The 18,495-nt window shown below is 33.2% G+C and overlaps 1 protein-coding gene across 1 annotated transcript; it reads left to right on the top strand.

The window, feature by feature from the left end:
- The first annotated feature begins 5,247 nt into the window (after positions 1 to 5,247).
- Positions 5,248 to 17,126, top strand: LOC146993698 (uncharacterized). The gene is made up of 2 exons (XM_085806616.1): positions 5,248 to 5,456; positions 16,778 to 17,126. Exons 1-2 carry the CDS (start codon positions 5,357 to 5,359, stop codon positions 16,879 to 16,881), a joined length of 204 nt encoding a protein of 67 aa, XP_085662742.1. The 5' UTR covers positions 5,248 to 5,356; the 3' UTR covers positions 16,882 to 17,126.
- The last annotated feature ends 1,369 nt before the right edge of the window (positions 17,127 to 18,495 follow it).

An 18,495-nucleotide genomic window follows, 5' to 3' on the forward strand; every position in this document is an offset into this window, starting at 1 on the left:
TGAAGCTAAAGATTACCTGACTTTTTGGAGTCAGTTCCAGAAAATCCACGATGACAAAAGTATCGCCGATGAAGATAAAATGCAGTATTTATTGCAGGCCATGGAACCCAAATCGAAAGCAGAACGCCTAGTCCTTAGCTTCCCGGCAACGGCAGCTAATTATCCTAAAGCCATCGAACAACTAAAAGAGCGCTTTGGACGCGAAGATTTACTTGTGCAAATCTATGTGAGAGACTTGTTAAGCCTAGTGATGAAGAACGCTGTAACCGGAAGAGCAAAAACGGATCTACCCTCCCTGTATGATGAACTAGAAGGAAAATTGCGAGCGTTGGAAAGTTTGGGAAGAACCCAAGAAAAATATGGGGATTTTTTGACCCCCTTAGTGGAAAGTTGCTTACCAGAAGAAGTACTGATGGCATGGGAAAGAAGCAGAAATCACGACTCCATTGAAACTAAAGGGAATCGATCTTTGAAATATTTAATGAATTTCTTAAAACAGGAAGTTAAGGGGGAAGAGATGGTTCTCCTCGCAAGGACTGGTTTCGCTTCCCAACAGAACCATCGAAAGAAAGATTATAACCACGAACAGGTAAAGCAAAATGATCCCGTAACAGCATCAGCTCTAGTAAGTCTTGAGAATTCAGGTAAGAGTGTTCCGAACTGTAATTTTTGTGAAAAGAAACATTTTAGTGAAAAATGTTACTCTGCAAAAAAAATGACTTTAGCTGAAAAACAACAATTGTTGTTGAAAAAAGGTGCTTGTTTTTCTTGTCTGAAAAGAGCGAGTCATATTAGTAAATTTTGTCCTTTCAAAGGTAAGTTAAGTTGTTCTATTTGCAAAAGTTGTAATCATTTTGATGTAATGTGTAATCAAAAGCTAAAAAATAATGATCAGATAAATGTTTCAAAAGAGAGTTCTCTTTCTAACTGTAGCAGAAGCGAAACTGTATTTTTGCAAACGCTTTGCGTTCGAATTCGGTGTCAAGGTCGCGAGAAAATTATTCGCTGCATAATTGATAGTGGAAGCCAAAGTAGCTACGTTAGTGAAAATATGATGAGTCAGCTTAAAGCATCTCCACTTCGGGAGGAGACAGTTATACATGCACTGTTTGGGGGGACGAAACGAAACCTAAACAACATGAAGTGTTTTCGGTCGAGGTCAGCAATTTAAAAGGAACATTCGCATGTAGTTTTGAGGCATTATCGGAAAAAAAGATTTGCGGTTTTATTCCTAAGGTTAAGGATAAAGAGATTTTGAATGAATTAAAAGAAAAAGAAATCGAATTTTCGGATCCATTGCGAAAGGAAATTGAAATTAACCTTTTAATCGGAGCAGATGTTATAGGAAAGTTATTGACGGGAAATTCTATTGAATTACAGTCCGGGGTAACGGCTGTCGAAACGAAACTTGGATGGACGGTATTTGGCAAACGAAATTCGGGTGAAAAGGATAATATTTTGAAAACATTTTCAATGCATGTCAGGAGAATTCCTCTGAATGAGTTATGGGAACTTGAAAAAATAGGAATATGCGCTCCAAACGAAACTGTTAAAATGAATGAAAGTTTTAATTTATCTGAATTTGAGAACAAAATGAAAATTCTTCCAAATGGAAGATATGAAGTAGAACTTCCGTGGAAATGTGATACGACACATTTAACCGATAATAAAGAATTATCCTGGAAAAGGTATCAAAAGATGATCTATAAACTCAGATGTAGTAAATTTTTCGATGATTATCAAAATGTGTTCAAAGAATGGGAAAGGTTGAATATTATTGAACGCGTACCAGAAAACGAATTGAATAATGAATGTCATTATTTGCCGCATAGGCCTGTAATCAAATTAGGAAGTGAAACCACGAAAATTCGTCCTGTTTTTGACGCTTCTGCATCTGAGAAAGGGAGACTCTCTTTGAACGAATGTTTGTGTAAAGGAATAAATCTTATTGAATTAATACCTGATATTATAGATCGTTTTAGAATGTATCCGATTGGTATTAGTGCCGATATTGAAAAGGCTTTTTTAATGTTATCCGTCGCATCTAAAGATAGAGATTTTCTCAGATTTTTTTTCCCATGCAATGAAGAGAAATTAATTTATAGGCATTGCAGAGTTGTGTTTGGAGTTTCTTCGAGCCCCTACTTGTTGAACGCATCTATAATGCATCTATTAGAAAACTGTCCACGTCAATATAGTGAAGTTGCTCAAAAATTGAAATCGTCATTTTATGTGGATAATTGTTTATCTAGTGTTTTTAGTATTGATGAACAGTTTATGTTTATTGAACATTCCAAATTAATCATGTCAAATGGATGTTTTAACTTGCGCGGTTTTGAAAGCAATGTGGCTGGTACAAATGTTGACAAACATTCAGGGGATACTTCCGTTTTGGGGGTAATTTGGAATTTGGATAATGATACGCTGAGGTGCTGCACAGACACAGATACATTGACCTGTGATACAAAAATCACAAAGAGGACAATTTTGGCAATTGTGCAGACAATTTTTGATCCTATTGGTTTAATAACGCCAACTACATTGCTTCCAAAACTGTTGTTGCAAAAATTGTGGAAAGTGAAAATTGCATGGGATGATGAATTGTCTCCGAATGATGTAAATATATTTTTGAACTGGTTTAAAGAACTTAATGTTTTGAAAGATGTTACTTTGCCTCGATACTTGTTTATCAATGACACGTCTGAACTACATGTATTTGTGGATGCTTGCAAGGGGGCGTATGCAGCGTGCGTCTTTGTTCGATCAATATTTAATTCTGAAGTAAAAATAAATCTCGTACGGGCGAAGTCTAGAGTATCGCCTTTGAAATCTTTAAGCATTCCTCGCTTAGAATTAATGGCCTGTTGTATAGGTTCTAGACTTGCAAATTCTATTATCAAAGCTCTCAGTTTGCCCGATTTAAAAGTTACCTTCTGGTCTGATTCAACCACTGCCCTTTGGTGGATAACAGAGCAAGGAAATTGGTCCGTTTTCGTCGAAAATAGGGTTAAAGAGATTCGAGAGTTGACGCGAGGTCATTCATGGAGACATATCCCAGGGAAACTAAATATTGCCGACTTGTTGTCGCGCGGATGTTTTGCGAAGCAAATGCTTCGGTCTAGATGGTGGGAAGGCCCCTTGTGGTTACGAGAAAGCCCTGAAAACTGGCCCACTGGTGAGATTATTTATTTGCATGAAGAAGTAGAATTGGAGAGGAAAAAGATAAAAAGAGTGAATATTGATCTATCAAAAGACGCACCCCCTTGGCATCGAATCAGTGTATCCAATTATGATAAAATGATTAGAGTATTTGCATGGATATTTAGATTTGTAAATAATTGTAAAGGTGGTTCTGAAAAGAATGGAAAGATTGAACTTTCACAGTATGAAATTGAAAATTCTGAGAAAAATTTAATTCGTTTGGTTCAAAATTATTATCTGACTGATAAGAAATCTTATAATTTTATTGAAACGCTCATTGATGATGATGGTATTCTAAGAGTTAAAACGAGAATACTAAATAGAGATGACTATGAATCTTTTCTGTATCCAATACTGTTACCAGAAAAATGTGATTTTACTAAGTTATTAATCAGAAATGTGCATAATAAGAACTGTCATGCTGGTCTTCAGATGATGCAATGCATATTACGAGAAAGATTTTGGATAGTCAGAGCTAGAAAGGCCATTAAAAATGTCCTCTTTAACTGTATCGTTTGTAAAAGATTTAAACTTAAGACCCGGCATGGAATAGTTATACGACCAATACAACGCATCTTTCCTCTGGAGATACAGTCCAATGATAGAAACATAATTCCTGATAAGAAACTGGGTGCAGAGGAATCTAATTCTAGTGCTGGGTGTACGTTAAAAAAGAGTATTGCACCTGATAAAATGGTGATGCAACAATATTCCTCCTCTGGACGACTTGTAAAAGTTCCAAAAAGACTTGATCTTTTAAATAATGTTTGTTATGAGTTTGAGACTCAACCTGAGTCTCAAGGGGGGGGAGGATGTTGTGAAATGAACTGAAGTAATAACCGGCGCGAGGCGCTGCTGCTTGTGACGTCAGCCTGCGTGCTGAGTGTTTTCGAATGGTTTTGCGTGTAGACGAACGAAAGCTGAGCTCGGAAGAGTGATACTGTTTTGATGGAAATAAAGAATGATTTATTAAGAATTTTTTTGTCTTTATTCATAATGCACCCAGCCTCGGGTAGAGGCAGGCCCGCAACTGAACGAACTGTTTTAAATATATTTGATTTATATATTTTCTGTGTTCTTCGTAACATAATACATACATAAATAAAATTGGATCTAAAAGTAATTGTTCTACGTTTTTGTCATAAATGCACATTACTTGATTTTTAATACTAATTTAGTTAGTGTTGCAACTCTCAGGGCTACAACGTGCAGATTACATTTTAAGTAATCACAGCAGGGATTATTAATGTAAAGATTTAATATGGATATCTCACACAAGCTGAAAACGTTACATTACTCTATCAAGTGCATACATATAACTGAGTGAAAAGGGAATTTCCCCGCTTAGTTCGCAGTTAAAGAAAAAAATAAGAATAATAAAAAATAATCCAATCAAATGCGACCCTCCTTCTGTCGACTTCGCACAGCCGTTACGTAATCGTCTGTCTGCAGCCGCCGTCTCCAACAGTTAGATAATAGAATCAAATTAGCAATTAATTCCCCCTCCAAACAAACTCTTCTTAACTCCCCCATCCTTTTCCCTATATATTCTTCTTCTTCTTAGCTGCTATTCTTTAGACGATATTTACTTCCGCTGCCATAAAAATGTCCTGTCCTTTGTCAAATTGTCGCCATCAAGCCTGTTCTGCGAACTTCTCCCAAGTGATCCAGTCCTATTTTTTTCCCATCACATTGCTCCTTAAAAAATGCTTAAGTTCATCAAATACAGAAAAAAAAAACTCTCCACACAATGCAGAAGATTCTTTATCACTCATATTTTCTCCCCGATAACATACATTCGAATTATTTAGCTGCCCTCAATCCTACACTCATATTCCACCTTTATTTCTTCCTGATAGTAATGAAAGGAGTCTCATTACGATAAGGAGATATTCCTGCACATGATTTTTTTATTATTAGAAAATGAGTTGGATGATAGTACATTTTTAATTCTACGCAAAGTAATGTAAATATCGAAGATCCAAGTTAGAGACTCGCATTAGCAGGAAGAGGAATGAAGAAATTTTAAAAGTTTCTGATTCTCCGTTGGCAGTGTTAGAGGTTATGCGATGGCTGAGCTGTCAACAAACCGTGGCAAATCTTTCGACAACTTCTAATTTTTACGTTTGTAAACGTACATATTATTTTTTTCAAAATGGTTGATCTCACTGGAACGGGACCTGCTGGTCCAATTGAACACGGCTTCAGCAACTGGGTGTTCATTCTTCCAGCTGTTATCGTTAGCAGTTTGATGGGTAAGAGTTTCATTTATGTGTTTTGTATTGTCTGGAAACTCATCTTAAAACGCTTATTCCGTGTCAGTTAACGATTTCCTTTTATTTGAATTATTGGTTATATAGTGTAGACTGATTTAAAAATGTCAGTATAAAATGAATATTCCATTGATATAGAGAAGTATATGTTCAATTTGACTGGCATGTACTGTGAAGAATTTTCAAAATTCCTTAGTACTCTTTAGTGTGGAAACGTATTTTATGCTAAAATATGTCATATTGGTTAAGTATTTGCATTTCCATACATATATATATATATACAGTGTTTAGATATATATTTATAAACTTTATTTTTTCATGAACAAAATTCTAGTAAATTTACCATTTATATTGTAATAACATTTTCATTATTTGGCTTAAAAAAGTATGCTTAAAAAGTTGTAGTATATAGATATCTCCTTCTTGATTCTGAATCATATAATGATTGCCATCATATCTGTTGGCTAATAACTGATTTAACATTTAATGGACTTTTTAAATAAATATATCCTTATTAAAATTACTTAGTTGATATTGTAAGAGTTGACTGTAGAAAATTTAATTTATATGTATACTCTGTAAGGTATGTTCTCTATTGAAAACATGATCTTTAGTAATAATTTATATATAATGTAAAACATTCTCCATTTTGAAAAGCCTAAGCTTTTTGTTTTTAATGGCATGAAGTTGGACATATTGAATCAAGTACTGTCATTGCACACTGCTTTTGTCATTCTCTTAAGGTATACATTTCAGTGATGTCTTATTATAATGCAAATGATGGGACTAGAGTTAAATCCGCAGTATATCGAAATTAATTTCTTATGAAAAACCTGAGTATTTTAAAATGTCAATCCTGTATGTACTCGCATATTTCTCCTCCTCATGTATTTCTTCCCCCTAGTTTTGCCAGCATTTGATTTCGAAACATCTAATTTATGTTAACAATGTCAAATGTCAATGTTTGTACAAATAGGAGAATATTTTGTGTAAATAAAATAGGATATGTTCACTTAAAAAAAAAAATCCTAGAATTGCACAAACTTGCATTGCACACTCCATTTTACTTTGTCCATGTACACATCGATATATTTTCACTTAAAAAGTCAAAGGAGCACCAAATTCTACAATATAGGCAAACCAAAAATAAATAATCTCAATAAAATACATTTTAAACCAAACAATAAGATAACATAAAAAAGGAAAAGCATGTTAGGCATTTAAGCACTACCGAAAGCAAATATTCACTTACCATGATATCTGAATTTACAAACCCATTCAAATCCATCAACTAGATGCATATCCTTCCTACATACAGGACACTTACAATGGCTACTAAGTAAACCTTCATTTACACACCAGTCAATTAAAGCTCTTTTCCCCTTTCGTTCCAAATTGTACAGAAACTTCAAATTAATCTTACTACATTCGACCATTCTACCGTCTAAAGAATCAAACCAACACACACCACCAAAACGCTTACAAAACATCCCATGATTCAAAATTTCTCAGAATCATGCATCCGATTATGTCACAATAGGGTTTCCATAACATTCAACTACTCAGGCTACCATAAATGAAACAACACTTTGGCGATAAATCAAACAACTTCGCTATAATACAAGGGGTACCTTAAAGTCTACTCTACCCGTAACCGATATTCTCCGAAACTTTTATAGAGATCTGTTCCACTCTGCTAAATTAGAAATAAAAGACTGGAAATGCAGTATTATCAATTAGAAAATAATTAGATGCATTTTCATTTAATGGTGAATTTCAAAAATATTTTTTATGTATTTAACTTAATATTAGTAAAAAAAAAAAAAAAAGCATAATTACTAAATACTGTAATATAAAAATTTTTGGTCCATATGGATATGGAAATAAAAATTCTATTATATATGTATTTAAATATGCTTAATTATTATGTGACCATGTTCTTATGAAATTATTTTAAAAGCATTTCTAAACAGAATTTTTGTCATAAAAATGAGGTATGTTTAATCATGCCTAGCATTAAAGTAAGAGAAGAGAGATTACATTTTATTGAATTATTGACAGCTAATCCTACTCTAATATATGTTTAAAAAGTTATGTAGCCAGGCAGCTGGTGAAGAATTTTTATATAAACATAACAGGAAGTAAGGGAGGACTTTTTTTTCTGTGATGTGTCTAGGTACCAGTTTTCTTGGCGCCAGAATATTTCTCATGTGTCTATGTTCATATTATGTTTTATTGCATATCTTGATTACTAGAGCCAAACATCTTTTGATAAATTATTGTAACAGTACATTCCTTTGTAGCTAATACTATGTTTTAATGTATAGTGTTAATGAAAAGTTTCTTATATGTGAAAACATCATTGCCTCTCTCTGTCTTGCCATTTCCACCTTTCTGTTTAAAATACAGTTAGACAGTTTCATTATAATGCGAGTCATAATTCTAATCTGTCAACATTTACGTTATAGCAAGTTGAAGTAGATATATGAATTAAACATTAAAAAACAACTGCTTTTCTTTTGAATGATACATAAAGAAATCTGCTGGCAGCAATATCTTTATTTAAAGAATTGTGTAAAATAATTGTGTTAGCCTGAATTTTAGGTTTCTCCTTGGATTATAGCCAAGTTATTGTTTCATTTATGGTCACCTGAGTAGTTGAATGTTATGGAAACCTTATTATGACATGATTGTGGTGAATTTGACTGATGGGGAAAATATTTGTAAGGGCTTATTTCTGCAGTGAGTGTAAGATAGGAAGTGAGTGTAAGATTATGCAGTGAGTGTAAGATTATGCGTATTGTGTGCTTTGCATCGTAAAATGGCTGCCGGTGGTAAACTGGGTATTTGGTGGTATAGAACGAGAAGCGGAAGGTGATTTTTTTTATTTAAAGTGGTTGAGGACAGAAGAAAAGAAACTTTGTTGGATGTATTTCAATGGAATTAATGTCCTGTTTGTATGAAGAAAATGCATATGGTTGAATGTAAAAATCCTTCAGATGGCTTTGTCGCAAGAAAGGTTCAAATGCTCACCATATAAAGCTTGCCATTAGAAAGGGAACATGGTTTGAGGAAAGGTTTTAGATGCTATTAAGGAATTTTGTGTGCCACAGACTGAAGACGTAGAAATTTGTAAATAAGGTAAATGGATATTTCTTTTGTGTAATGCATAGATGCGATAAGATGTATTTCCTTTTTTACGTTATATCATTGTTTAATTTGAAATGTAGTTTATTGAGACTATGTATTTTTTTGTTTGGCTCTAGTGTAGAATTGGGTGCTCCTTTGAGTTTTATGAGAAAATAGATGGATGTGTACATGGACAGCGAGTTTGTGTAATTCTTTGGCTTGTTATTTACGTTTTTTGTAGAGGCCATCTTGAAATTGTGCCTTGCTAGCTGTTCACCAATTTTTGCCAAGGGGCACCCTTAATTATATTTTTACTATTAACTAGTAGTAACATTAACATATCAAAATAAAACACACTGTAACATTTAAAATACAGATTTTAAATGAAGCGCAATGAATTGGAAGTTAATCTGTCAGCACTATCCTTATCTTCATGGCAGATGTTTTTATTTTATTTGGCTTATAATTCCTTACTAAATGTAGTATTTCATCTCGATGTACTCCGTCTTTGATATGATTTAAATCAAATTCCTCGTCATTATAATTCGCTTCCGATAGTGAAGAAAGTGACACAGAGGTTATTGAAAACGAAAAAATTTCGATTGACAAATTAGTCGGTATTCTCGACACAGCAATTATAGGACTTCAACAGTGGAACTTTGTAACTGAACAAGAAATTATGTCTGTTTATATAATTATAGAGAAAGTATTATCACATTAAAGGAAGCAACTTAAACAACTTACATTGAAAAAAATGTTTAATAAAGTAAACAAACAAATATTAAGCTTTTTTTTTTTTTTTTGTAAATTTAGATACCCTTTAGATAATAATTGTTCTTTATTTCATAAATTACAGTTTCATATTTTTAATTTATAATTTATGCATGCCATCTTACCAGATTTAAACTGATGATCTATAATCCGAAAAAATCGATAATCCGGAATCGCCGAAGTCCCGATGAGTATGGATTAACGACTTTTGACTGTACATGTTACGGAATCTGTGCAATACAAAAGAAATATCAGCTTACCTTATTTAAAAATTTCTGTTTCTTTGCTGTGTGAGACATGCAGAATCCCGTAACAGCATCCAAAAAACTATTTAAAATTATCTGAACTAGAATCTGTATACTGCCATCGCCACGTTAATTCACAAAAGAAAAATTTTAAAAATATCCTCTGTACTGCTGTACTGTCAGTAGCATTTCTGACAAAAATTGCTTTTTATTACACCCCATGTACCTTCCGTAATGTTGATATGAGCTCCGGTTTCAGAATCCTTAAATCTCACTGCGCAGTTTACCAAGAGGTGAACGAAGCCATTTAAATCTTCATTTACTCACCAGTCAATCAATGTTTTCTTTCCTAGTCATTCTAAAGTGTTCAGAAACTTCAGGTTAATTGTACCACCAGCACGCATCAGTGTAAAGCACAATATAGCCAAAGTACTTCCCAACCAACATCCAACACATAAATACCGTATTTACGCGAATCTAATGCGCATCGTTTTTGGCCAAATGTAGTATTCAAAATTGGGGTGCGCATTAGATTCGAGTGCAAAGTTCGCCGATGACGTCAACCAAATTTCTCGACTACGTTTACTGTTACATTTATCGTTGACACATTATTGCGTAGAGGATACAAACTGCAGAGTACATAGTCACGAAATGGAGGGCAAACAGAGAAGAATGTCATATGACGCTACTTTCAAGCATAAAGTAATTCTTTATGCTGGAAAAAAAAATGGCAATAGAGAGACAGGGAGAGAGTTCAACGTAGCTGAGAGCAATGTTCGCTTGTGGCGGCAACAGAAATTGGCACTGTTTGCAACTAAAGCTAGTAGAAAGAAATTCACTGGCCCTCGCAAAGGAAGACACCCTAAAATTGAAGAAAAAGTTTTGGAATTTGTACGTGAAAGGAGGAAGAATGGACAACCTGTGACTAGTGACACCATAAGAAATAAAGCAAAAGAGGAGGCTGAAGTTCTTGGAATACCGAAACAAGAGTTTAAGGCTAGCCGTGGATGGGTGGATTGGTTTATGAAGCGGATGGGTTTATCTCTAAGACGCCGTACAACAATATGCCAAAAGCTTCCTGCAGATTTTGAGGGAAAACTACTAACATTTCAGCGGTATGTCATCACACTTCGGAAGGAAAAGAATTTTTCAATGGGGTAAATTGGCAACGCTGACGAGACGGCAATTTGGTTTGATATGCTTCGTAACTACACCATTACGGATAAGGGGACTAAGGAAGTTATCATCAAAACTTCGGGATGTGAAAAACAACGCGTAACAGTGATGCTGGCAATAACAGTAGATGGGTGCAAATTTCTCCCTTTCTTAATCTTCAAACGGAAAACATGCCCTAAAACCCCTAAGAATGAAAAGCTGTTCCCATATGATGTCCTGATTCGAAACCAAGAGAAAGGGTGGATGACGGAATCATTAATGCTTGATTGGCTCCGAAATGTATGCAAACGTCGTCCCGGTGGGCTCTCTAATCCACCATCAATGCTTTGTCTGGACGCATTTCGTGGTCATCACACCGACGACGTAAAAAAGAAGATGCACAGCCTAGGCAGTGATCTTGTTATCATTCCTGGAGGGATTACATCTGTGTTACAACCCCTGGACGTTAGTATAAATAAACCTTTTAAGGGGTACGTTCAGGCAGAGTATGAAAAATGGTTTTGTGAGCCAAACCGTGTATTGACCCCGACAGGAAAAATTAAGCGTGCTGCACCGCACATTGTTGCACACTGGGTTTCTGCTGCCTGGAAAAGCATCGAAGCACCAGTGATTGTGAAATCTTTTAAGAAATGCTGTTCAAATTCATTGAATGGCAGTGACGATGACGTGCTCTGGAACGCCGAGGATGACGATGACGATGATGAGGAAAGAAGAAATGAATCTGCTTCTGACGAAAAGAGCTGCGAGGATTCCAGTGATGAAAACATTAGTGAATAAAGACGTTTACTATTAATCACTGATTGTAGAAACTGTTAGCTAGATAGAAATGTTACGATTTATTTCATGTTCATATTTTACGATAGGTACCGTATATATGGCAGTGCTAATTAACAATGATTGTTTCACATGACGATAGCCCACTAATAGGTTAATTCTATGTTCTGCTACTTTATGTATAAATCCATTGTTGTATAAAATACGGTATCTAAATTTAAATAAAATTATCATACCATTAATTGATAGTTTATATACAAATCCATTGTTGTATAAAATAAGATTCAATAAATTCCTCATATCATTGATGCGCATTACATTCGCCGATAAACAATTTTTTTATTATTTAAAGTTTTAAAATGGGGATGCGCATTAGATTCGCATAAATACGGTAAGGCCTAACAAATATTTTTCCATCTGTCAAATTTACCAAAATGATGCAACCAATCACGTTATAATAGGGTTTCCCTAACATTCAACTACTCAGGTTACCATAAATTAAACAACTTAGCGATAAATCAAGGGGCACACTGAAATATAGACTAAACCTGAACTAAATCGCACTGTACCTGCAAGGTGCTCAAGGCTGTTGCCAATGACAAGCATAATCTTGCGCTCCTTGCCACGAGGAATTCTGTGGGGTTGGGCTGACTATAGGTCAGACAAGTGAGCATTAGTAACAACAACAATTTTATGTAATACCTGTATAATATTTAAAATCTCAGTGTATTGAGCTGAGTTATAAAAGGAGCACTATATTTTGCTTTTATTAATTTCATCAGAAAAGTGTACCTTTAGTATGTGTATGTATTATCTGGTAGTGGCTATTATTTACTTATTAAATATTTTATGCATAAAAATATCTGAATTATCATGTTAATTTTTGTGCTTTTTGTATATTCTCTTAAAATTATCAATCGCTTCATACCTTATGCAATAGCAATTTAAGATTTTTATTTATGCATTGCTAAATTACTCTGGAGTCTTTTTACATTTTAATGTAGTGAAAAGTCATATGAACGAGATCTGGAAGTGAGAGGACTTTTACGATCATGAAAATTCCCAGATTTTAGATCGTTAATTTCAGTTTAATTAGGTGACTTAAAGAAATTACTGTATGTTTCCAAATATGAACCCAGAGTGTGTTTTTTCTGTTCGCAAAAAAAAAATCCAAAATTTAAGACCCGTATTTAAGCTGAAAGGGAAGGAGAATTCTTGTAAAATTCAATTATGTCACTATGAGGGTGACAGTATTGTGTGGCAGGCAAAATGGGTCTAATATTTTCCAATCAAATCACTATAATGTAAAATGCAAACGATAATAGTTTTAACTCTGGTAACTTAAGCTAGCATATTTATTCCATTCATTTGTTGTCTTATATATGATCTGTGATTTTTGTACTAGTCTGATTTTCTGTGCTATTTTATTTTTTGTCAGAAAGATGAGTGGGAAGAGAAATTCTTTAATGACAAATTTCAAACTACAAATGATCACATTAGTTGAAAATGCTAACAACAATGTAGGCATTTCTTTGTAAATAAAAAATAAGTTGTGTATGAAGAAATACAGGTGCATATTTCACCAACATCAGATTTTTCATTTTGGAAGCAGTGTAACAAACCAGCATTATGAACAGTTTCGAAAATGAAACAATTCATTTTCATAAACAGTATCTCATCTCATTTAAAATTAAGTTTTTTCATAAACTTAAGGAATGTAAACTAAAGAAGTAAAAAAGTGTGATATTTAGCAATTTATTTCTTGTACTTGAGTAATGGAAAAGTACCCGTGTTTTTTGTGAGATCCGTATGTAAGCTGCTCAGCTTATATGTGGAAATATCAGGTTTAAAATTAAAAACATTAAGTAGTTGTTTGCAAAATAATAAGCATTTAATTACCTTAAACCTCCAAGCAGTTAAGCCATATGAATATGTTTAAAAATATTTGTTGTGATACAGTTAAGTAAACAGATATGCATCTTGAAATGTTTCCAAAGAGTTAGGTTATAAGGTATTTCTACCGCTTTCCTATCGTGCCTTCGTGTTGTAGTGGTTTTGCATGCTGAGCCGGTATTTCAGAGGTCTGTAGTTCGATTCTCGGCGAAGGCGGTTGCTGATTTTTTATCTCTCCAGCTTTTCCAGTTAACCTAATGTTTCTACAGTGGCACCCGAACTAAAAAGGTGTTGGATGATGATTCTCCTCACCCAGGATTTGGTGATTGGGTCCCCTAAAAGTCCCAGTCACTCTTCGTTCTTTAAAAGGGGGGAGTATCCAAGGTATTTCTCCCGCCTTCATAGTGTAATGGTTCTGCACGCTGGGCCAGTATTTCAGAGATCCGTGGTTCGATTCCCGGCGAAGGCGATTGCTAATTTTTCATCTCTCCGGCTTCCAAAAATCCTAATGTCTCTACAGTGGCATCCAAACGAAAAGCGTGTTGGATGAGGATTCTCCACATTCAGGATTTGGCGATTGGGTCTCCTAAAAACCCCACTTGCCCTTTAAAAGGGGGAGTATGCAAGGTATTTCTCCCGCTTTCGTAGCGTGGTGTAGTGGTTCTGCACGCTGGGCGGGTATTTCAGAGGTCCGTGGTTCGATTCCCGGTGAAGGCGGTTGCTAATTTTTCATCTCTCCAGCTTTTCCAGTTAACCTAGTGTCTCTACAAGGTAATGTAAATATTAGAAGAAAAGGAATCAAAGTACAAAGTAGGAGGATCATTTTGGAATTGTAATTAAAGTACCATTTACTCCTGGCCTGTTTAGGAAATTCAGAGTTTTGGAACAAAACCCTGGACCATTTGAAGGGTTAATGGAACCACAATTTGCAGTAAAAAGTGTGTTAATATTTATTTTGTTATGTTAATACTTATTTTGGTGTATTAAACTCAATGTTGATATTTATTTTGGTTTGTTAAACATTTCTTACAACATAAGTTATTTAAGCAGTTTCATTTTTTGCAGTTATTTCTCTGTAACTTTATAGAGACATATTTTCTTGATCAGTTACAAAATTCTGTTGTTGAAATCCTGCAATTGCCGTGTTGAGTATCGAACAATTGAAATTTCATTCTCAGTAACCTCTTTATCACTTTCTTCACTATCAGTGGTGATATTTTTTGGATTTAAAATTTACGACAGATTTTGCCATCAGTTAATGGTTGACTAATGGAAGCATTATTATTGTAATGCTTTAGTTATATCATCTTCATTTAATATTTTTCTGCATTTTTCTATCAGTTGAGAAATGTTCCAGTTATTTTCCATTGGCACTTTTTGTGTTTGCCGTATTTCGTTGGTGTAGGGCATCACCAGTTTAGTTTTTCTTTTTCAGTGCAATCATGTTTTTTCATCTAATTATAATTTTTGCCCCCTCTTTGTTTCTGAAATGGATTTTCATGTTTTGGGATTTGCCAAGATATGAACTAACAGGTATCAGTTATTTCAAGAAGAAGTATTCTGCACAAAGAAAGATTATATTTGAATTATAACCTTGTGAAATTAAAATGTGACCTGAAGCCAGAATGCAGATATTTTCTGAAATTATGTCTATACATCAGATTTCACCATCCATTAATTTATTGATGATTTGGGAACAGTCATTGCAATGAAATTGGTGGTTCATGTTCCCACAGTTATATCACATTCATTTGGAATTATTTCTTCATAAATTGGTATTTACGGAAAACCCCATCGACCATTTTTGCCTATTAAAGAGAGGACGCCAAACAACGAAATTTTTTGCCAAAAATGGAAAAGTCTTCTTCAAACACGCTGAGTTTGATGTAACCTTGATTACTTAGTATATTAGTTATTATTCTTGAATAAAGACTTCTTTTTTTCTCCCTCTATCACACATTTTTGGAAAAAAATTAATAAAATTTGGGACCTGCTTACTACAGAAGAGCATGCTGTTGAATATTTCCAAAGTTATGGAAGCTTACTGGCCTAAAAAAAATATGTTAATGACCACGAAATGGCTCAATATTTAAAAACTGAGAAGCAATAATAAATAAAAAATAATATAAATTTTTAATGAAAAATTAAATATAAGAAAGTGATAATGTAATAAATTTGAAAGAAAAATAAGAATAAAATGCTTTTTCTTGTATTTAGTAAATGGGTTTTTTGGGGTTGGCAAGATTGGCACTGTCTCTTGTGGTTGACTGGATTTTCCATAAGTACCCATAAATTACTTCAATCAGGAAATTTTGCTCTTTACTTGGAATATATGAAAACCTTAAAATTTATGATGTTGTGTGTATTTGCTTGGGTGTAAACATCTAAGATATAACAAAATACGATGGGTGCTTTAAGAATAATTGGCTACCTCAAAATTAGCCATTCTAGATTTGATGCTGTTCCCTTAAATTCCCCTTATCTATTCTCCCAAATTCGAGATCCTTCCATGTTACGTAAGAACCTAAAATTAACCGATCACAGATTAACTGTATTTATGCATCAGATTTAGTGTAAATATAAATACTTTTGGCACAATAACTACATCATTCAATCTAGATCTTCATTTATGAAAAGGATTTATTTCCAAGAATTGATTAAAATTTTAATATGTATACAACAGTTATAAAACAGAAAAATAATTATTTTTGTATAAATTCTTAATGTGTACTTGTTTTGTCAAATATATAAAGAACTGGTTACTCAACTTTTAAATTTTATTCTCAAATCTGATCATAGCTGCATAGATTCATCTTGATCCATAATCTAAAATAGGGTGTACTGACAGCATGTTGTCCAGATTAGTAGTGTCTAAATTTCTGAAGTCTTGCAGAATTTGAACATTGTAAATCTTGCAGAAAAGAAAAGATCATTAATGGCTACTTTTATATTGTAATGCTTAAAAAATCAATGAAACCCAATCCTGATTAGGTTATCCTGATCTTAAAATATAGTCAATGAAAACCTATTCAACTTTAATTCATTAGGTTTCATGTTCATTGGTTGAGAAGTGTTATCATTTAAATATAAATACAAATTTATAATACTAGCATTATCTCTTCTTTTTGAAAATCTGTAATAATGTGAAGTGAAAATGGTATGGAAGCACTAGTTTAATGTCATAATCATTGTTACTTCTTTATTATAATGAGGTAGATTTTAATTTTCTATAATGTCTTCAAGAAAATAAAGTGATAACTTGTTGTGAATGTTAGAATTTTATATTACTCTCAATCAGCTTTCATTTTCTTACAGGTTTCTTCGGTTACAAGTTATATCAAAGTCTAAAAGAGCGAAATAGAAGAAGAGAAGAAAAAAGGAAAGCCAAACATCAAAAGAAAGATGCTAAAAAGAAGTGATCTAGCATGAATGATGTACCTCTACTTATTGTTGCATATTTATACTTAGTCCTGTATGTTATTTGGAAGAAAGATCTTACAAAAATCCAGCTGTCCATCTGACATGCACAATGTTTTCCTGTATATTCATATTCTGATGTTTATTTATAACATATTGCATTTAAGATTTTAATTTACTAGAACAATTCCTTTTAATGACATTCCAAAATTTACAATAAAGCAACTATATCACATTGTTACTGTTACATTTTGGTTTGTTATTTTGTTGTTATAATTTTAGGAATAATTTAATATGGATTATAGAATGATTTATCGGCTTTATATATTCATTACATAGGTCAGCAGAATTTTACTTTGCACATTTTTTAAAGTTTATGCTGAATTAACATTTTTTAGGTGCTGATTCATGAGCAGTTTTATTGCAGTTTGTGTTGATTCCTTCTTGACAACATCTTCAGAAACCGAAATGAAAAGCTTCACATAGCAATTTGAAAGAGAAACGGAAAAATAAAATTACATTAGTAGAAAATATTGTTTGCTCCATTAAAAAGTATTTTATAGAAATGGAATATATATATATATATATATATTTATAGAAGAGGCTGAAATACATGAAAACATTTGCAAGCAAGATTATTCATTCACTTTCTTTTATCAGTAAAACATCATCACTTGCTCTTTCTGTTTTATAATGCCTTTTAATTTTGATCATCTCTGGAAAAAAAAATCTAAAGATAAAAATCTAAAATGAATTTTTTTTATGTATTTAGGAACTTAAATATTTGAATTTTTGTAGTAGCCACATAGTCAGGATAATAAACCAAAAATTATTGGCTATTTTTAGACAATCCAGACTTTTTTCTTCAGTTTATTTATGACATGTTTATGTTTATTTCAAATATTTCATTAATTGTTTAATAGCTGATCTGGCAGTTCTTGAAGCAGAAGTAATTTTTCACAAAGGTTTCTAAAACAATCACCATTTCTTGCTCTGTTTATGAATTATTTCTCTTGAGATCTAGTTTCATATGGAAGGGAGATAGAGAATTTTCTCTTTGTTAACAAAACATTGATGTAAAGTATTTTTGCTACCATGTTGAGATTTTCTAGTTAGCTTTTTGATTTATTGCTAGAGTAGGCTTTGTCCTTCATATCTATGAAGCGTAGGAAATTAATATGATTAACCACTGGCCAAGAAGCAAAATCACTGTTATGAGGTCTTTTCAAATTATCAAATATTTTCAAGATCATTGTATTTAAATTATATGAGGTTTGTTTCAAACTCTTATAAGTTTCTTTAACCCTCTCAACGTTACGGCCGGAAAATTCCGTACAGAAGGTTGCCTTCCGCATTCATTATACATGAAAATTTCTGCTAGCTTTTAATGTATCTGATTTCAGTTTGGATGTATATTGGAAAAAAAGGAATCAAGGTACAAAATGAAAGAGTAATTTTTTTAATCAAAATCAAGAAAATATCACTTATTCATGATATTTTGAGGAACTTTGAAATTTCAGGGCTAAACCCGTAACACTCAGAGGGTTAAGATGCTTAGAATGATCAAAGTTACAAAAGTTAGTTACAAAAGCACACTTTTTTTGAATATGCGAAAA

This window comes from Stegodyphus dumicola, chromosome 12, assembly GCF_044657685.1.
Source record: "Stegodyphus dumicola isolate Sdum_Otavi_A_Nest chromosome 12, ASM4465768v1".
Taxonomy (NCBI): domain Eukaryota; kingdom Metazoa; phylum Arthropoda; class Arachnida; order Araneae; family Eresidae; genus Stegodyphus; species Stegodyphus dumicola.

Excerpts from the sequence above, each read along its gene's own strand:
- LOC146993698 (XM_085806616.1), top strand. The coding sequence starts at position 5,357 with ATGGTTGATCTCACTGGAACGGGACCTGCTGGTCCAATTGAACACGGC. Across the intron at positions 5,457-16,777 it reads TATCGTTAGCAGTTTGATGG|GTTTCTTCGGTTACAAGTTA; the intron begins GTAAGAGTTTCA and ends ATTTTCTTACAG.